Raw genomic sequence first — 20,612 nt, 5'->3', positions numbered from 1 at the left:
AAAGATGAACGGATGAAAGAAAGACAGCAAGGAAGACTGAAGAATAATGGGAGATATGATAGAAGGAAGGAAAGTGGGAAGGGAAATAAGCAAGGATGAAGGAAGGAGGGATAGAAAGGAAAAAGGATGGACAGGAAAGAACAACGAAGGAAGACTTGGCAAAGGTAGCAAAGAGGGCATGGAAGAAAAGGACATATGGAAGGAAAGAAGCAAGGAAGGCCGAAGGAGAAGCATGAAATTCAAATTCATTTCACCAAAAAGATGTTAATGCAGTGTAGCATGTTAGCGAAAGCTAATGACTAGCATGCATGTACCTGCTGACACTGAATAAACTGCAATTCTTAAATATATAGGTGCTCTGACTTTTATTTCGTGTTGAGAGTCTATATCCAAAGCATACCACAACATTGACAGGAACAAATGAGAGGCGGTTCATGGTTGTATTCCAAAATAAGGAATGTCCTTTAATGACAGGAAATAAATAGTTACAGTGCTTTGGATGGAGGTTAGGATCCATTCACAGGCATTTGTTGTTATTATTGCACAGAGCAGGGTGGGTGGGTCATAAATCACACCTTTAACACATATTCGTCTTTCCAATCCCGTCTAATGACATCTATTGATTGATAATGAACATAATAGGGAGTGTTTTGTTTAATGTGCCTTCATTCATAAAAAATATTCTATCATTGTGAAAATAAAGTCCAGTGGTGTGCTTTGATTTAACGTCAAGGAAGGCAGCGTGGCTTTCAGTCAACAGGACACACATCTATGACAAGAACAAACAATAGTGAAGCAGCCCTTGATTGTGAAGTAGCAGCACATAGCTTATGCTGTCCTTTTAAGATGGATTTGTTTGAGTGATTTTGAAAATTCTGCCCCTAAAGTCAGTTTCACTTTTGTGAAATTTCTTGTTATAATGTTATAACTCACAAAAAAATTCTCAAGACGTCATGCCTGAAAAGATACAGGAAGTCTGCCATTTTGCCTCAAAGCACCCATTTTAGGTGATTTTTACAGATGATTCGATCGAGATATGGAAAATTCAGCCTCCCGAAACCAGTTTTGCTTAGACGTGAATCAGAAGTAGTAGACACAAAAAACCCTAAAGAATCTTTCTGAAAAGACAAAGGAAGACTGTCATTTTGGTTTAAAATGGCCATTTCAGAGTTACTATTTCCAGGTGTCCTTAAAAGATGGACTCATCAGAGATACCTATGAGGGCTCTCATTCATCCAAGTCGTCTTATTCTCAGGGCATCGGATCGATTGCATCTGGACTGTTCTGTTTGTCATTTAGAAGACGTTTCTCCTCTCATCAGGGCAGGCTTCATCAGTTCATGCAACGGAAGCTTAGTTAGGACAACACTAGCTTGAGTTGGTGTGGAAAAAAAATACAACTATTTATGCTCCAAGACGCATTCCAAACACAAATGGCATAATTTTTTGGGGAATGAAAAAGGAAGTCGTTAAGATGCCTTGCCTGTCCATCAACAAGAGTCGGTGGAAATTCCCTCATCAATAAATCAATAATAATTCAGTTGTAAAAAGGTAGTAGAACTGTCTCAACGGCCCCCCAAAAAGCTTTTATTTGTTGGGTGGCTAAATCAGTCTTTTTGGAATGAACCAAAAAATTGCATTGTATATGGGGGATAGGTGGTGTAATCATAGATATTTTGAAAATTTAGTCATTGAAGCAAGTTTAGTTTTAAGACATGAAATCTATGTCTATCATGAGTAGACCCACAAAAAAGTCACACATATTGGCTCAAAGTGGCCATTTTTGTTGATTTTTCCAAGTGTCTTCCGACAGATTCTTGTGAGATTTTAAACATTCTGCCCCCAAACCAGATTCACTTATGTATTTGAAATTTGGTAGACTTGTCTATCGTGAGAAGACCCACCGAAAAAAAGTCTAAAAAGGCTATGTCCGAAAAGACACAGGAAGTCTGCTATTTTGGGCCGAAGCTGACATTTATACTCATTTTTCAAAAGTCACTTTCAAAGACAAACGTCTTCAACGTCCTTGAGATTTAGTCCGATGATTACCAAATGTGAACCTTGTATACTAGACAGCCAAGCGACGCTGAATTGCAAGGGTTTAAGTTATTGTCATTGTGTGTGGGCGGTGCATGCCGGCTAGGTTTGATGGCTCGCCATAAAACACAAAATGGTAATAACTCCACAAGGTCAGATCATGATCAAACAAACCTACCAGTAACGGCCCACAAGCGGCCATTACCGACAATAAAGTACTATATACTTGCAAATGGCGATTTGGCTGGTTTCAAAAGGCAAACCAATGTAATCCAACAGGCAGCTGTGTCACGAAGGCTTCAGATTGGCTCATACTGTAGTACCAGTTAAAAGTTAGGAAACACCCTCTAATTCAGTATGTTTACTTTATTTTAAAAAAATCTTGAATTGTAGATTCATATTTAAGTCGTCGACATGATGGAGAAATATTGACGGAATTATTTGGTAAACCAAAAAAAAAAAATGCTTTATGACCGGGAATGACTTTCCGTTCACATCTGTGCATTAGCAAGAGTTAATAGCTTAAATTTCTTGACCTCTTAATGTGTTTCCAAACTTTTGACTGGTTGTGTATACTGAAGCACTGTTGCTATGCTAATTAGATACGGTGGTTTCGAGGTCATACTGGCTATCGTTTCAAATCAGATTAACTACACTAAAATGCGCTTCAAGTGGAACCTCAAAAGTTGACTGTTTAACTGTGTGATGACAAAAATAGGCATATAAGTAAATGGGAGGTCTGGATGTTCAGTTAATACACTAGTTATCTGACTCTTGGTATCCATTATTTACTTAGAAACTCGCCAATTCACATTTTTATTATAATCTAAGAAATGGTTAAATTGATAATACGGTTTTGTGACCATAGATTGTGATGTATCTACGCAATTGTTTTGCTATTCATAGTAGCGCTAACGATACACCAGTTTCAAATATCCTATCTTGAAAACGCAATAAGTTTAATGTCTTTGTTGTTCTACTCATTTGCATTTTACAGTGATTAATTACAGTGGAGAATGTAAACATGTAACAAAAACATTGCATACTGCCCAAGTTGCTAGAGTGTACAGTCTTTGCTCATTTCCGTTTGACATCTACGATGTTTCGCATTATACATATGTTAGCATTAAGCTAGCAGGCTTTTGTTAGACAAACTTTTATGGTTTAGTTGTAAATGTTGGTGTTTAAAATCATTCTATCCCAATGACATATTTATGTCATATCACAGAGGGTCTGAAAAAGTCTGGTACTGAATGAGTTAAATCTATAATGTTGTTGTATGTATCAGTTTTACACTAAACTTCAAGTGGAAGCGACAAACATCTTGAAGTAAGCATGCTATGTCTCTTAGTTGGAGAGAGTCTTCATTTCATTTCCTCAAAGTGATATTATACGATTTCCCATTTTTTGATAGTGAGACAGTGAGAAGAGGTGCAAAGAAATACTTAAAAAAGTGTTTGATAAGTGTTTTCAGGGTGTGGGAGCGCTAAAACCTTTTGTGCATTGGTTTACTATGGTGACATTCTTTTTTTTGGTCCACTTTGGAGGTTCCACTGTACTGGAAGGAAACGAAGTCGGCTTAGTACTTGTAGTTCATAGAACTGGCTCATAAGAAAAATATCTGTGCATAAAAAAGGAGAGAATATTTTTTTTTCGATCTAAGAATCAACAAAAAAAAAAAAAGGGTTGCTAGGTGTGTAGGGGTGAGTGTGTTCAGTCAGGTTCGGGGGTGTCTCCTCCCGGGTCAGAGGGTGTCTTCCTCTGCTGGTATATGAAAGTGAGTAGGAAGAGGGCGATGTCATGCGAGCACCAGTAGCCTGTGTGCGACGTGACGGCTGACCAGTAACGACTTTCCACCAGACCCTCGCGCAGCTCAAAGTCAATGCGGCGCTCCAGCTCCACTGGCAACACACAAAAACACACACGTTGGGTTCAGTTTCATTGTCCATTGTTTTTAAGGTGTACTTATGTGAGCTACTGTAAAGGGACTGAAATACAGTTTATCCATCTGGTGTGCTTACCACTATTTCACAATGTTGAATAATATAAATGATTGATTTTGTTCAATAAATATATATATTTTTAATCAATGCAATTACTCATTTAAAAAAAACAAATCCCTCAAAAGTTTTTTGTGTGCATTTTTTCAGATGAAAACTAAATTGATATCTATTTATATTTACATTATTGAGGGTCAAATCAGCAACAATTGTTTATTATTTAATTCTTATTTATTATTTGTTTTTTAAAGACTAGATTTGTGCAGTTAGTACCGGTACATAAAAGTATTTATTCCAAAACAAAGTCTTCTTTTGATAACAATTCATTTAGTTTTAGTATTAAAAAAGGTATTACTTAATTTAATCATTTACACAATACTTTCATCATTTTCATCTTAAAAGCAAGAATACATACCATTCCTTTTAGTAGTCAAGTAATTCTTTAGTTTATATTAACATGTTATATAATTGCTTTTAAATGATATAAAACACTTTTTTTTTAAAGATTACAACACACTAAATTCCTTTCACTATATTTTTTAAATATATATGTAAAAAAAAAAAACACAAATACTTTACTAATGCATAAAAGACATGTTATTTTGTGTCAGATTAAAAAAAATAAATAATGAGTTCTTTTTCACTTTTGACATTTTCGATTGCCAGCTAAAAATGAAAAGAACGAATAATACGTGGAAGAAGACGCCATTGTGATCAACCTTGTGCTGTGATTGCGAGGGGGTGGAGAGTCTATGAGGTGACTCACATGACACATCTGCAGTGGGCGAGGTGGGCCGGGCCATGGTGGAGAGGCCGTACGCCGACTGGCTCTCGGTGCGCTTCTGCTGCTCGTCGTCTTCGGTGTTGGACCCGCCCTCCAATCCCATGGAGACCGAGGGTTGGCTGTTGGAGCGCGAGAAGCGGGAGAAGAGGATGCCACCGATGCCTTTCCCGATACTCGCCGCTCCTACAGAGGAAAGGCGAGAAAGAGGGGAAACTCAGTCTTGGTGCTTCATGTGCAGGTTAGCAGTGGATGATCAGGCTCCGAGAGCATCTTACCCAGAATGCTGGCCTTGCCTAAGTTGGTGATGGACTCTCCGTAATGTCTTCGCGGGAGCACGGGAGATGTGCTCGGACTCGGGAAGCTCTCCATGTCGGATGTCGGCTCCTTAGTCAAGTTGAGGAAAGTGGGTCGCACCTCGTCGTAAGGTGCCGGGTTGGTGGCGCTACACCTGTTAAAGGATTCATCAAACATAAATATAAAAGTGAACATAAAAAGTCAACACACCCCTGTTCAAATGCAAGGTTTTTGTTATATTAAAAAGAGGACTTATAATAATAAATAATTTCAAAACTTTTCCCACCATAAATATGACCTGTACAACTCAATCGAGAAAAAAAAGAGATCTCTTTTAAAGAAGGCACATTAAAAAAAAACTTCCACACCATGCCACAGTATAATGAGGTTCTTTCTTTCTTACCCTTTTACTGACTGATATTTTTAAATGATTAGATGCTTCTGATGCTGTGGAAGTTTCCTGCAAACCATGGCTTGTACTCTAACTACAAAAACTTTTTGTAAAGCATACTAGAACGTTTTCATGTTATTTGCGCCATTTAAAATGAGTTTGAATGTGATTCATTCTGAACACAGCCTGCCACCCCCAAAACATGTGAGACCACATTATCTCAGTTGTGTATTTTTCCTTCCCCATTCTAAAAGATCTTATTTTTTTCGAATGAGTTGTACAAGTAATCGATCACGTTAAGGGTGGAAAAAGGTTTAAGATGATTTATCTTGGTCTCGGTTTTTGTGTATCACACAAACATGACATTTGAACAGGGGTGTGTAGACATTTTATATCTACTGGACATGGATTTATGACATGTTAATGCTACCTAAATCTTACCAGTGTATCTGCACTGGTGCAACATTGTTGTAGTGTTTGAGGATGAGGGGCTCCAGTCTGTAGGCCTGAAAAAAAAAAGAGCAGAAAATTAGTGTTCACAGCTACCATATGAAATTCTAGAACGGAGTTTGTGTAATTTTTTTTAAGGATTTTTATACAACTTTTTAAAATATTTTGAATTAAGTCTTTTTTGTTTTAAATTTTGTCATACCAGTTTTGAACAGTTTTGCTTTGCATCTATGATTTCATAAATTTTGTATAAATAAATAATTTATATTTGTGTAATATCGTCTGTAATATTTGTCACAATAGTTTGTATTGTTTCTTGTATTTCTACTTTTTCCTAATATTTGTGTGTTTTTCCTATTATAAAACATGCAACTTCACACAGAGAGACTATATCCATGTGTGACGACAGTGTCTATAAATTGAGGTAATAATAGCTAACTAACCACCTGTTTTATCTTTATTTCTTAGCGTATTTGAGGGAGGTATTAATTTCCACAAGTATTTGGGCAACTGACCACGGGGTCCGTCGGGTGGAAGACGTTGAAGAGGCGGCTGCAGATGGATGTCGGAAGGATGTGGTCCTGGTGGCAACTGGTGCCAGGTCGAATGCCCCTTAGTGCCAGGAAGACTGCCAGAGGAGAACCCATGCAGAAGAAGTTTTCCACCTGAAGTATTAGTAAGGAAGAAGAGATGTAACTTAATCAACAGTTGCCATTTGAGTGGCATCAGAGTTGACGTGTACAAACCTTAAATATGAGTGCAGGAGGCGCTGATGGTTTAGAGGCTTCCAGTGTTAAAAGTTGATTCTCCAGCTCTCGTAATCTGTAAACAAAATACACTGACTTGCTAAATTATATGGAAGATGTTATTACACAAAGTGGGCAGGTGGTGGTGCAAGTGAGCTACACTGTGCAAACACTTGACTTACACTTGATAATTGATAGACAGTTTTCATTGTATTTTCGTCTCACATGCATTACTAATATTTACATTTTTACTAATATAATTCGATTTAATTAACTATCATTCTTTTTTGATTATTTTCTTCTTAATATGCTTGTAATTTTCATTTAATATGTTTTGTCCATTATCCTGTTATTTTTGGATATAGCTGTATTTTTTCCAATATTCTTATTGCATATTGCAATTGGTGATATTAGCTCTTTTAAAATAGTCAAAAATCAGCAAAGAAAATGGCAGATTAGTTTAATTGATGTATTTCTTTTTGTACACATTAAGACACTACAACATAAGCCAAAGATAAAAACGTTCAAACATCCCGCCCAAACTAGATGGAAAATCTTACAATTTTTGCAGAATACACATGTTCTGCCTGTAATTAATATTTTCATTGTTTTTAGCATTAAGGGAGCAAAAAACATGTTACTTTATCCGTTCGATTGGCCGATTCGGTTATCGGAATGAGCTATTTTTAGAAAAGGCCCTCGGGCTACTCAAGAGGTCCTTGGGGGCACCACGTTGGTGACCCCTGCTAAAGCATTTGAACAAGACAGACCCGTCAGACCTGTTCCTGGTGTAGCGCAGTTGCTCCAGCAGATGTCTCTCCTCGTAGGACGTCCAGTGCTTGTGCAGCTCTTCCTCCACGGCGTGGTGCTCCTGAAGGCAGAAGCGTACGGGGTCCCAGCCCGTCATTATGTCGTACGTGATCACGCAGCCCAGCGAGTGCGACACGATGGACACTTTGCCTCCTCCGTCCTCGAAGTCGGGGTTGCGTGAGCAAAACAGGCTATATAGTCTATTCAGCTCTTGTGTCAGTCCCTTAGTGATCTGAATAGAAAGGAACAAACAAGTCACGTGACTTCTCGTCTCATCGCTCGGCCACACCCCACTTGCTAAAAGCTTCCTCTGAATAAACAATGTGACTGGCTACAGTTGCTTCGCTGTTTGCTCTACTTGCAAGCAGATGCTGGAGATGGATTGGGCCACATGGAATGGGCTACAAAATACGCAATGGCTTCTCGCCTCACCGCTTGCCAGCCTTACGCACACCCACTTGCAAAAAGCTGCTCTGAATAAATGATTTGATTGGCTAGAGTGGTGTCATGAGAGAGGATTTCTTTGGCTTCTACCCTCACCACTTGCCCAACTAGAACAGACCCACTTGCTATCCTCGCACAAAGATGCACTGAAGAAACTACTTGATTATATAAAACAATATAATAAAACAATTTGATTGACCAGAGAGTCACATGGGAGGACTTACAATGGTTACCAAAAAAAACGTTAGGTCTGTGTATTTCCTTGACTTCTTTCTTCACCGCTTGCCTGCCTCGTGAACACCCACTTCTTATGCTTGCTATGAATCAACAACTTGGTTGAGTCCTTTCACGTAGGACAGTGCTTCTCAAATAGTGGGGCGGGCCCTCCTCGGGGGGCGCGGTGCGATGCTGAGGGCGGCGTGTGTGACCCTAGGAAATATGCTTTTTTTTCCGCCATACTACAATAAAATGTAATTGCACATCCATTCCAGTAGTTGGAAGTGGCACTCTAATTGCCCATTGTGCGCAGCGAGTAATAACTCTACCGTGCAAATTGATGCACTTAAAAAATTTTCTTTTACAGACTAATAAACAATGTTAATAAGGTTATTCTTGTTGAACTATATCCCTTTCTTTTTGTTAACAAGGATACGATGTTATGCAGAGGTGTACCTATAACTATTTTGTAGACAAACGCTATTATTTATAGTTGCGGCAGAGAGTGGGTAGGGGAGGGCGCGAATTGTCTTCTTCTTGCTGGGTTGGGCGTAACAGAAAATAATTGAGAAGCACTGACGGTGGAGGAGTTACAACGACCGAAATGGATCAATAAGCAGCTACGAGACTTTCACTTACCTCATCTCGGTAAAGAGGACTGTTGTAGTACATGATGTCCATGGCACTGCTGTTGAGAAGGTCTCTCAGGCCTCTCAACTTGTCTGGTGTAATGGAGTCCACTGTATCTATAGAGACACATAACAGTGTATAAGTAGGGTAGTGTCATCATTGATTCAGTACTGCTAGTTTAATATTACTACTTCGAAATGCACAATCGGAAGACAAACCTCCATCTAGGGCTAGTTTGGAGCGCCACTCCACCGGAAGGAATTCCACGTGCTCATCATTGTGCTCTGAAAAGTGTTTCTCCTCCATCTTCCTCACACCTTCCCTCAACCTGAACATGGGATGGAGGGTGTCACAGAAAAATGTGTGTTTATTTTGTGGGTTTGGCTGCATGGGGAAAAAATAAATAAATCAGGAAGTGGTTTGACGTTGTCACGTCAACATTTCTTCTTCACTGAGGATGATGTTTGTAGACCGTAATCCCGATGTAGTCGCAAGTAAGGCTTAAGGTGCTCGGCAGCTCGACTTGGTCTACTTTACCTGCTTAGCCGGCCTAAGCCTCAAGCGACGGCGTGACTATCTTTGTGACACAGAGACACACATGTCTTGGTTTGGCAAGAGCAACGTTTCCTTTAGGTCTGTAGCAAAAATGGTTCTCTAGTCATTTTTGAATTGGGTTTCAGGCTCATGATTCATAAACACCAGTTATGTTTCTTGATCATGTAAACATATGTTGTGTTAATGCACGTTATGTTTTTAGATTGGTGTCCAAACTGGAACCAAAGTTGTGTCCAAGAGGGCAATTTTGATATAAATTGGAGCTAAATCTGAGCTCGAAATGGAACTAAATTTACATGCAAAAACAAACCAAATTTGTGTCCAAATAGAAGACAAATATGCATCCAATTAGGAGTGAAATTTGGGTCCAAACTGGAACCAAATTTGGATCTTCAAGAGCAGCTGAATTGAAATCTTATTTTGTGGCTTGATTTGAGGAAATGTGGGATTTTAGCGTAACAAAAAAAATGAAAGAACTCCAAAGTCAAATCCAAATAAGCCTTTTTATACTGGGATTCTGCATCTGAGCTTTAAGAGGTGTTCCACCTGGTGCCTGTTTCTCAGAATCAACCAAAGTGGAATATTGCCACAATGTCTGGACTTTTACAATGCATCACGGCATCGCAAAGTCAGATTATTAGATGTGTGGCAACATATGAAATAAGAGAAATATCAGTGCGTGAAACTTAACACCCCTGTCCCAGCAATACAGTGCTTTCCAGCTACTGTTACGGCTATCGTGAAATATTGCCAGTTTGACTTAGTCCCCCCACCTCAATTCCGTGAGCAGAATACTGATGCGGAAAAAGGCAGAAAAACGTGTGCTTTCCATAAAGTGCAAACGCAGACTAAAACTCACATTCCCGTGTTTTTGATAATGCGTCCCTGGTCCATCTTCTGCCCAATCCCATGGACCACAAAGACAATGTGTGTGGTCCGCGGGGGCCTGTCCTCCGGGGAGGCCTCCTCCACGTAACCGCGGTGTAGCCGGGTTCCGCTACTGGAGGCTGAGAGAGAGAACAGAATGCGAATGACGTGTGCTCATGGATGGCCACCTCTCACTGAGGTGTTGCGTTCCCCCTGGCCTACACACTGAAAGGTTTTCGGCCACGCCTCTGGTGACAGACCTTTGGAGAAGCCCAGTTTCTGTGTCACAGTGCGAGCAATTTTAGATGTGGTGGCGTCACTGTAGAGGTAGACCTCGTCCACGCTGTGCCAGTCCACGTGGGTCCGACTCAGCTTCAAGCTGTGGATGGCTGCATGATCGGGGCGGGGAGAGAGAACAGAGTGACGGCATGTTAAGAAGGGTATGGACACGGTTTATCTGGTAAAGGCCCGGGTGAATAGAAGAGAGGTAAAACAAAGGTAAGAGTTGCGATTCTGTTAGCAGACTTTGTCAACTGCAGTCTGCCGGACAGATTTGCATTTGGAAGGAAATTGAGAGCAAGGCAGTCAGTTCTTGATTTTCTGTCCTGCTTACCCAAGGAGTCTATTCTAGAGCAAGTCAGAGGCATAGAAAAGGGATAGACAAAACTGTTGCACTAAGATAAGCCCTTTGAATGTTCTGAACAGCAGCAGAGAGATCATCCAGATGAGATTGATGGAAGACTTTGGCGGCGGGCCAGTGGTTCCCTTGGACAGCACTAAAACAATTTGGGGAATGAAGTCCTTAAGAACAGGCTGAAGGACATGGGAGGCAATGCAGTCCTGACGACGGCTGAAAATGTCACACGAAGCAAAACCGAACTAGAATTCACATGTTTTGGAATTGATGGGCATAATGATCTCCAATTTGGTCGATGGATCGTGCTTTGACACAGTCCAGGCCAAACAAAGTGCATTATTGATACTTTACTACCTTTTCCACGGCAGGTTTGCTGCTGGCTAATAGAAGGCCATCGTGATGGCAGCGACGAGAGCTTCCACTACATCCGTGCAACAATGGCAAGGAAACAGCAGTTTCAGAACATTCAGAGAGCGCAACGGGTATGGAAAACCAGCGGAGTAGAAGCTGAGGCACGTAGGAGGGCTTTGTCATAAGGTACAGAAGAAGAATACACAATGATGTGGTGCCATCTATGAAATGCTTGGAAAGGAGCACCATATTGTAAAGGTTACACCAGCAAAAGAAGAACCCATGCAAAAACACAGAACACACCACTCATAAGTGACATTCTTCTAGCACTCATGATCTAGTTTGGATTACTTCTCAAACTGTTTTTTTTTTTTTTTTCATGATAAATCGTGTATTCACAAAGGAAAAACACAGAAAATGAAGTTTTCCGTGAAGTCTACACATTTGTGATACGAGATACAAGACTTAAGGGGGGGATGAATGCAGCCCCACATCACTTTAAAAGTGAAAGACATCCCAAGCCCCGAATGGAAATTGTACTAAGCTTCCTCGGTCAGATGCTGACTTGACATGCAAACGATGATATAATCAGCAAAGAGATGGTTTGCTAGAGGGTTGTGCACTTCCAGTTTTACAGTGAAAGACATTGCATTGTGAAAGGAAAGGGAAAGGCAAAGTGCTCACGGGACTGGCAACCAACCATGAACCATGAAACTCAACTTTTTTAAAATGCTATGCTATCTTGTCTTGGCATTGAGAAAAGGAGCTACGTCGTAGCACTAACGTTTACATTCTCTCCGAATTATAAAGGCAAACGTGTGGCCACATTGCACGGCCACGAATGAGGCAGTGAAAGAAGATTCCAACCTGCTGTTCTCTGTTTGAATTCCAGCAAGGATGTGACAGTGATGCCTCCAAAAAGGGGAATAAAACTGTCCCGAAAGTAGCCAGTCTAGGTTAGGTAGGCAGTGAGGGACTGTCTAAATTATTCTATGACAGTCGCAGCCACACCAATGTTTTGGATAGTGACCAAAAGGGCAAGTTTGCCGGAACACGCACGTTTCGTTTGCAATGGTATCTTGGGTGACCCGGCAAAGCAGAAGTGATTCTTATCAAGAACTACTTGTTGTGCTTGTCATCTAGGACAGAACCTAGAGACCTTTTAACAGAGGGTCCCCGGCTTAAGTTCTGTTCTAACGGTGGCGACACTACCCAACTTTGTACTGTAAATTTCAATATAAAATCTCATGAAAACCACTAGGTGTAGCAGTAACTGAGCATTCCTTTTCCGCCAAGGCACAAACTAGCTAATTGCTACTGTTGTACAATGAGGACTCCTGATAGTTCACGTTGAACCAAATGTCTCCATTTTGAGACAGTCTCGAGACAGACCTGGAACACACCAGGGCTGATTAGGACTCAAAGGACTGACCTGGCAAGAACTTGGTATCTTAGTGGTGTAACTAGAGGAGATGGGCAGAGAGCGGAAATCCTACTGCCTGACTGACTCGGACAGCGGGAGCTAAGCCGTCCTCTGGGCTTGGGACTAGAACGCAAGACCTGCGGTGGACGGTTGGAACACTAGCTACGGATGTGTCAGTAACATCAAAAGGCAGTACTAAACTACCAGTGTAACTTGTTTACCTACAGAATTAGTCTAATACAAGGACATAGCCCAGAGACCTCTCATTTTTGATGAGGGTCAGTCTGTCTAGAAGTGGGCCACTAACAAGCTGAACAACACATTTGAGGACTCTGTAGTTAAAGTCCACAATGGCTCCTCTGTTTGGTTCATCCCGTGTGTTTGGATCTCAACCACGGGCTTTGTTCCTCACTTTTAGAGGGGGAGCTGTTGACAGTAGTGTATGTAAGTGTGTCTTCTACAAGTTGTGGTCCATGTAAGCGCATGCTATGCAAGTGTACGTTGTAGTGCAAGTCAGGTACTGTGTAAAAGTATGTAAGCGTGTGTTCTAATGAACTTTATGTGTCTATGTGTGTTCTCTTACATGTCATGTCATCTAAGTGTGTCGCTTATGGGCAGAAAGTTTCATATTTTTTCACAAATTGATGCTGTTGGTCACTCGCCACAGGGTCTGGTATTTTTACCATTTTGACCGATAAAAAAAAGTGTTGAATATGGAATGCGACGTTAATGGCTTCCAAAACATGCCGTTTCTTCATACATTCAAATTCTGCATCACATTCTACTGCAAGTAAGCGTCTGTTCCACAGGTCATGTTCTATTTATATTACATGCCATGCGGACCAGGGATAGCCAGCATCACCATGGTTTATTCACCATCAAACCGAGGAAAGCGACAGAAAGAGCAGCAGTACCAAACTCTAGGTCACAGCACACAAGGGGAAGTTCTAGCAACTAGTACCAGTTTCAGCTACAATGGCTCTAAATATCAGATCATTCAAAAATTAAAGGTGAGTCTAGTCCCACACATATCAGGGGTCTACAGGGGTAGAGAGGATGGAAACTGAAGCTAGTGGGTTAGGGTACAGACTGAAAAAAACTTTTTTAATGTTTTTTCTTTTAATTTTTTTATACAGTACCTTGGCAGCGTTTGCGCTTGTGACATGTTGTTCTAGCGCTCGTCTGATAGCCGCTCCATTTGAACAGAAAGGGGAGGTAGAAAGGGGGCAGGTGGGAGAGGACTAACAACCAAGAGAGAGTGAGTGATGGCCATTGACACCGCGTACCCCGGTCATTGTTGTTGAACAAGTCAGTCGAGTGGCAATGCTATCAGATTACCGCTAGGGCCACGACAGAACACCTTAGTACTGTTGCCTGCTACCAAGCCTGACGGTCTGATACGCATCGCTGCTTGACGCATGCCAGAGATGACCGGGGTAGTGACCGCAGAACATGACGTTGATACCTTGGCATTTACTATATCATAGCACCATCAGGTTCATATTTGGCATTTACTGTATCTTAGCACAAACATAACAGCACGGTTATTGTACAATGGTACCTTGGCTTAACAGTGCCCCACTTTATGAGTTTTGGAATTCTTTCTTTGTGTTGTGAGCTCAAAATTCAGGTACAAACAAGTGTCACGTATGCCGCTGCTTGTGTGAAAAGAATAAAACAATAAGAGAAATTAAGGTACTGTTAAAGACTCTGTAGTGATTTAAGGGCTTAGGTTTACAACCAATTTCCCCGCCCCTTTTCGGGGCGTGGCTTATGTCAACTTTTCGGGCTCAGCTGTCTACGTCACGGCAGGGAGCCAATATTGCTCCCTCGCTTTGTCAGTTCTGTTGTCTAAAACGGTGACCGATCGCCACCAACATGAAAATGCACATTACTACTCTTGTCCACTTCAACCCGTGAAAGTATAAAAGTGTCCTGCACTATAGTTTGGATTTATTGACATAAAACGCGATGTCATCGTGATCACCTCCACAAAATCAAAAATACCGTGGCGATTGCTCCTCCACTTTCACAAGCTGAAGCGGACAAGAGCATGAATGCGCACACGAACCCCGACTGGTTATATTTCGGACATTTAGCGACGCTAAACACGTGTCAATTCTCAGGAGAGAGACGGCGGCTTGCAGCAGCAGCAGCAGGCAGATTGGAGCTTTACGCCCCCCCATTGGAACGTACCTTTTCGGCTGTTTACGTTCCAAATTGGACGGCGTGTTGTCGATCGAGAAAATGGGGCCATTCCTCATCCAAATAAATGTGCACGTCTACTCATTTCCACTTCAGTCTCTGTAAATATACTGACTGGTGTTAAATGCCTCGCTCGTCCTAACCGTGATCAGCAAAGAAGCAGTGTTTTTTTTTTTTTTATTAAAGCAAATAAGCAGTGTGTGCTGGTCCCAGCCTATGTAGCTCTGCTCACTTCCACATTTCCTCATTCTCATATAAATCAGCCACGGAGAGGTTAATGCTTTTGATATGTTGAAGTGGGCATTAGTAGAGATGTCCACATAAATTTTGGTGCCAATTGACCGCCGTTTTTGGACGTTATGAGCAATGAAAGTACAATGATTTCCAATGGAGGGTTTCGAATCGGTTACTACCGTGACTCCGGTCGAACAGGGCGTTATTCATGGAGTCACTTATTTCCTAATTTCTCCCAAATTGATTGATAAAATAGAAAATGACAACTCTTTTCATTTTCCTGATCAAAAAATATATAAAATGAACTTGTTAGTGAAAACATGGCCATCCCGGCCCCACCGTCTCTTTAAAGCCACACATCTGGCACACAGATACGACACTACATAGAGTAATAACACTTTATGACACCAGTTTATTTCTTTACATTCTCCTTTATGTTTTCATACGGCGGAGTGACGATTCACTGTTTGTGGGGGATATGGGATGAGCCCTGCCACAAGTGAGAATCTGTAAGCAATGAAGTAAATGAAGGACCCCTAAAAGCTTCATACTGAGCTGTAATTGCCTCTAGATACTGTAAGTTTTTGCCAAATGACTACTCTAAATGAGGCTTCTGAACTTACTTCAACAGTTCCTTGGCACTAAGATGTAATGCTGTTTTAGCCTAAGCACAAACAATGCGAATAGGTGAGTTTTTCATTGAATATCGTCCAATAGGAACCCCCCCCCTAAAAAAAAAAAGGAATGATTTAAATGCTTAAGTCAAGGTACCACTGTACTGTATGTTAAATGGGAAAAGGTACATAAATGAGCACTATCATCATACTTTGTAGAAATTCTTTCGGCCACTGAGGTCTGTGTAAACTGAAAGGAGATATCTGGGTTTGACATTTTAAAAGGCCTAACCCAGCATTTGTTAGTCAAATCAGCAGGTTTTGAATATCAGGCGCGACTAAGTCATCGATTCCAGTGCAAAGTCGGCCGACAGAGTTTTGTAAACGTCAGCGGCGATTTCCTCAGCCGAGGTGAAAAGGCTGACGAGGAGACCGAGTGAGGGACTTGCTGAGTACACAGGAAATTAGCCATCAGGGGGAGTCCATTTGGCTTTGAAGGCCATTAAATGTTTAATGGGGAATGTGAAGGTACCCAAAATGGAGACAAAAACCTAACTATGAGGTTACAAGGCTGTTGTTGAAATTTTGGAATTGGTAAGTAGGTGACAGAACTACCAGGAGTGAGTTTTGCGTTTTCTTTTTTTTTTTGGTCTTGATATTCTATCATTTCAATATAGCACAGCACCCTTTACTATGTACAGGTATGTAGGTTCCATTTCCTGTTCTGTGGTTATCAACACAAAACTGTTGTATAAGTGTGAAAAGAAGTTAACCACTGTTTGACAAAGTAAAACTACATGTCTTTGAAGACACCCGTTCATCTTTGTAAACTTGTCTCATTATTTTCATGCCGGTCATTTGCCTTTATGCTAGCAGCAATAGCATCTGCTTGATAAAATTAATTGGACAAAGTTAACCATGGTCGCAATTTTCCTCTTTGCAATCGCACGTCAAAAGGTACAGGTTCCACCGTACTTGAGCTATGTACAGTAATGGCTCACCGTCCTTCCCGTCGACGGTCCTGGCGACCATGTCGCTGGCGTCGAAGGTGTCCTGCGTCTGCTGCCCGCGAAAGTGGCTGAGGTGCTCGCATTCGATAAGGTCGCTTTCGTCCTCCTCTAGGGGCAACCACGTGCCGTCGATGAACCACTGGCCTCGCAGCACTGGAATGTGGTCTTGCTCTGCAAAAAAAAAAAAAAAAAAAGCAAGATGCTAGATTTCATTCCTGATGATGCTCTGCTCGGCTTCGATTCAAACTGTTAACAGTTATTGCATGTTCTCCAATTTCATCTTCAGAAAAGTGAAATGCATGCTAAATCCACTTGACTGATTTGGCTGTTGCATAACATTCCACTTCTTAGCCTTAAAAAAAACCTCCTTGGTTACTTACACAGTATGCTTTGGGTCATTGGCTATCTGCATTGTGAATCACCGCCCAGTGAGTTCTGAAGTATTACTTTCTATCTTTACTATGTATATTATACCAAGTGTTAGCATTCTAAAATTGAATCACTTCTCATTAAACCAGTTCAATATTTCATCTTTTTTCATTTTTCATAGTCACAACTAATTGCATACAAACAATGAATCAAACATTATGCCCTTCGCTATTGCTTATGAATACCTGGTATTTTCTGTGCCAGGCTACTATATGAGGAAATAGGTTACGTCGCTACTTTTCTGGAAAGGGTTGATTGTAATTTAACTCAAACAAATCCTGCAGGTCCAAGTCTCAGTGGCTTATGGAGTTGGGCCAGCTGTGATTAGTCTCGCACATTAATCAGTCTGCTGCCGCAGTGACTAAAGATAAGGATGATCATACACACGCGGATCAAAGAATATTTAAGCGAGCAGAATCAATGTTATTCACCGTTTTTACGAGGCGACGAATGAGACGGATGTGTAACCACAAACAGGATAGAGTGCCAAGTCACAACAAGACGGGCTGCAGACAGGGAAACATCGTAACGCTGACAAATATGTGCAGGCTTGTTTGTTAAGGTGTTCAGGCCAGATTAGATAACTGTGTGTTTTAGCACTTTAACAGTAGCCACTCTAACATCCTTGCGTACTGTTTGGGTCAAATTTGACAGCAATAGAAATACCCATTATTTCACCTTTAGTTTTTAACAAACATGAAACATGAACTTTGATTTTTGGCCCAAGTCCAACAAAGTTTATGTAGACCATGGCTTTTTCGGTCAAATTTGACCAAATGTGTCTGCGGTACTAAAATTGATTTTGGGATGATCAAGTGTGGGCTAAAACACGGAAAACTGCGGGAGTTGTGAGAATCTTGAATCTGTTCAATTATACATGCTATAAATGTATGTATTTAACTAATTCAGCACCAGACTTTTTCGAACCCCATATAAATATGCGATTGGGATAGAATGAGTTAATATATGGGAAGTGTCTGTCTAACCACCACGTTTATAAAGACTCCTGTTGGATTTTGAAGGATCATAGGGAAATCTAGCAGACGTAGTAGTCTAAAATGTGTGCATGGTTAATGAACAGTATGCACGTTTTAAGGGATACTTACGCTTCCAGTAAACAGGGTAACATCCTCTCTCCCTAACGTCCACTTCATAGAGTCCCCCCCGCACGCAGACGGGCTCCACATGGACATCAATGCTGTCAAGGTCCCTCTCATCCGTGCTCATGGATGGCGTGGATGTGTCCAAGGATCCTCGGTCTCCGAGGACACCAATGGTCCGGGTTTCCACCGACACCTCTCCGTTCAGTCCTCGGACGTCTACCGGGAGGCTCGCCGCACCGGGGTTGAGCTCGCTGTACTTCCGATACATGAGCTCGATGTTAAGCGAGTCATGTCCCACGAAGGGCTTCCACGTCTTCTTGTCTTCCTTGTAGAACCAGCGCACCTCCTCAGGACCCAGCTCGGCCACCACTTCGCCGAAGTGGTGCCTGGAGCTGTTGGAGCGCGACCGCTTTCGTCTCTCGAACAGCGGGCCCTCGCCGTTGACGTCGCCCACGTAGGGTGAGGCGGCGGGCGGGCAGCCGAGATCTTCTAAGAGCCGGAGCCCGTCCCGGTCGTCCAGCCCGGGCTGGACGGACGACATCCCGGGCAGCACGGCTTCGTCCATGGGGCTCATGTCTTGACAGCACTCGCACCCATCGCTAACTACCGAATGCCACTTTTTATTGTTGTTATTAGACGCCGTCACCCCCTCCAAGGGACATTTTTTCTCTTTTAATGACGTAATGTCACAATTGTTCATAACTATTTGAGCCACTTAGCATCACTCTAGCTAGGTAGCTAATGAGCTAGCCGCGGCTAACGAAGCCGGTAGAAGTCCGTGACTAGCTTATTAGCGAGACTTCCTACGGCTCTATCTCACTTCAAACCCTTTATTTGAACCGATTTCCCCGAGGCGCTTCAATCCAGAGTGGCGACCACTTTATGGGCATGTTACTTTTCAAGCGTCCTAGCGGAGTTTCTTCTGCTCAATTCAAAGACAGTAATAGGAGACGTTGTAGTCCATTGTGAGTGGAGGAGAGTGGTGCGCGTTCGCAGCTTGACAGCTGTGACGCATTGGGCGGAAGCGCGCACGTCGAAACCGCGCGAACGTCCAATGTCGTATTCTGTCCACTAGATGGCGATAAAGACCAACCAATGGCGACAAATTGTTTTACAACTGCTGCTACACGCTCGTCCGCTAGATGTCGACAAAGACCGTTTGCAAGGATGCTCCTCGGCTTTCGCTTGCTAGCTGGATGGATGGATGGATGGATGGATGGATGATGGGTACACTTACAGGAATAAAGCCATTTTTTTAGAATTGTTTTTTTACAAACAAAAAGTGTATTGTTACAGGAATACAGTCTTTTTTAAAAAATCTTTTTGAGAATAAAATGCGTAATATTACAAGAATAAATTTGGGTTTCAACTTGAACTTTGAATTGAATATCACAATATTACGACTTCATCTTTGAAAAATACAACTTCATTCTCTTAAAGTTATGGCTTTTTATTCTGACAAAATGTGTGTTTGTTCCTGTAAAGATTCAATTTTCTTTTCTTGACAAACTAAAATTTGGCTAAAAATTACGAGCGTGGTCACAGAACAAATTAAACTCACAAGTACCATTGTATCTTTTTTTTTATTTATAATATAGTATATAATGTATAGTGTGTGTGTGTGTGCCTGTGCAAGTAGAGGGCTGGTGGACAGAGTGGAATACTTTGAGAGAGGCCCAGGCAGCTGTCTCTGGAATAAACAGACCTTACCCTGCTGTGTTCTAATTTACTGCAGAGTGGGAATTATAAAGTGCAGACAAGTCCCCGCCCCTCCACAGTCCAACAACGCACCACACGTTTTGGCCCTGGACAAGCACTTATACAAATACGTATGACTTAAGCGTCACCTCGGCCTAAATTGGCCCTTTTGGTATCAAATTCGTGCCCCTCATGTCAGCTAAAAAGTGCTTTTCAGAAGCTTGTCTTTGAGTGATCCACACCTATGGAGCTCATGGTACTTTTACATGACAACGTGATGGAAAATCGGGGATGTTTCACATCAGAAAACAACGTAAAAGAATCCTAATAACCTGAAAAAAATATACTGAAAATAATGTAATGTGCATGCCAGGCCAGTAGGTGGCAATGTCACAACACAGTAATGCTCATTTTGGAAAATGTCCTACTTTCATTTAGAAATGCTCTTGTCGTGTAAACAACGAAAATAACCCTTTGGGCTCAATTTACAAAGTAATGCTAAACCATTAAGATTTTTTTTTTTGTGGGGGGCGACTTTGACATACAGACCGACTATCAAAAATTACAAAATCACTTAGATAGGAACAGTAATGCTCCTGTAAAAAAAAAAAAAAAAAAAAAAACCCAGAAAAAACGGATAACTCCAAAAACTTGCCACGTCAATTAATTTAAAAAGATTCTTGTG

At 41.5% G+C, this 20,612-nt stretch overlaps 1 protein-coding gene and 1 long non-coding RNA gene across 4 annotated transcripts; one reads left to right on the top strand and one right to left on the bottom strand.

The window, feature by feature from the left end:
• Positions 1–431: 431 nt before the first annotated feature.
• On the bottom strand, positions 432–19,223 carry ddhd1a (DDHD domain containing 1a). 3 transcript variants are annotated; one of them, XM_086049645.1, is made up of 14 exons: positions 18,233–19,223; positions 16,689–16,868; positions 13,774–13,875; positions 10,484–10,612; positions 10,216–10,363; positions 9,020–9,129; positions 8,811–8,917; positions 7,481–7,743; positions 6,702–6,777; positions 6,471–6,620; positions 5,947–6,011; positions 5,096–5,268; positions 4,803–5,003; positions 432–3,937 (listed from the first exon to the last, which is right to left on the bottom strand). In XM_086049645.1, exons 1-14 carry the CDS (start codon positions 18,927–18,929, stop codon positions 3,750–3,752), a joined length of 2,589 nt encoding a protein of 862 aa, XP_085905771.1. In that variant the 5' UTR covers positions 18,930–19,223; the 3' UTR covers positions 432–3,749. The 3 variants fall into 3 exon arrangements, with proteins under 3 accessions (XP_085905771.1, XP_085905769.1, XP_085905770.1); XM_086049643.1 differs by lacking the exon at positions 13,774–13,875; XM_086049644.1 differs by lacking the exon at positions 13,774–13,875 and having other exon boundaries at positions 7,481–7,572.
• LOC147137377 (uncharacterized) lies at positions 15,526–19,944 on the top strand. Its single transcript, XR_015089320.1, has 2 exons — positions 15,526–15,760; positions 18,283–19,944. It is a non-coding gene; the product is annotated as an uncharacterized LOC147137377 (long non-coding RNA).
• The last annotated feature ends 668 nt before the right edge of the window (positions 19,945–20,612 follow it).

The sequence above is a fragment of the Filicampus tigris genome, chromosome 13 (assembly GCF_054856515.1).
Source record: "Filicampus tigris isolate MCC_2025a chromosome 13, RoL_Ftig_1.0, whole genome shotgun sequence".
NCBI classification, from domain to species: Eukaryota; Metazoa; Chordata; class Actinopteri; order Syngnathiformes; family Syngnathidae; genus Filicampus; species Filicampus tigris.
This window is presented reverse-complemented; position numbering and strand designations above follow the sequence as displayed.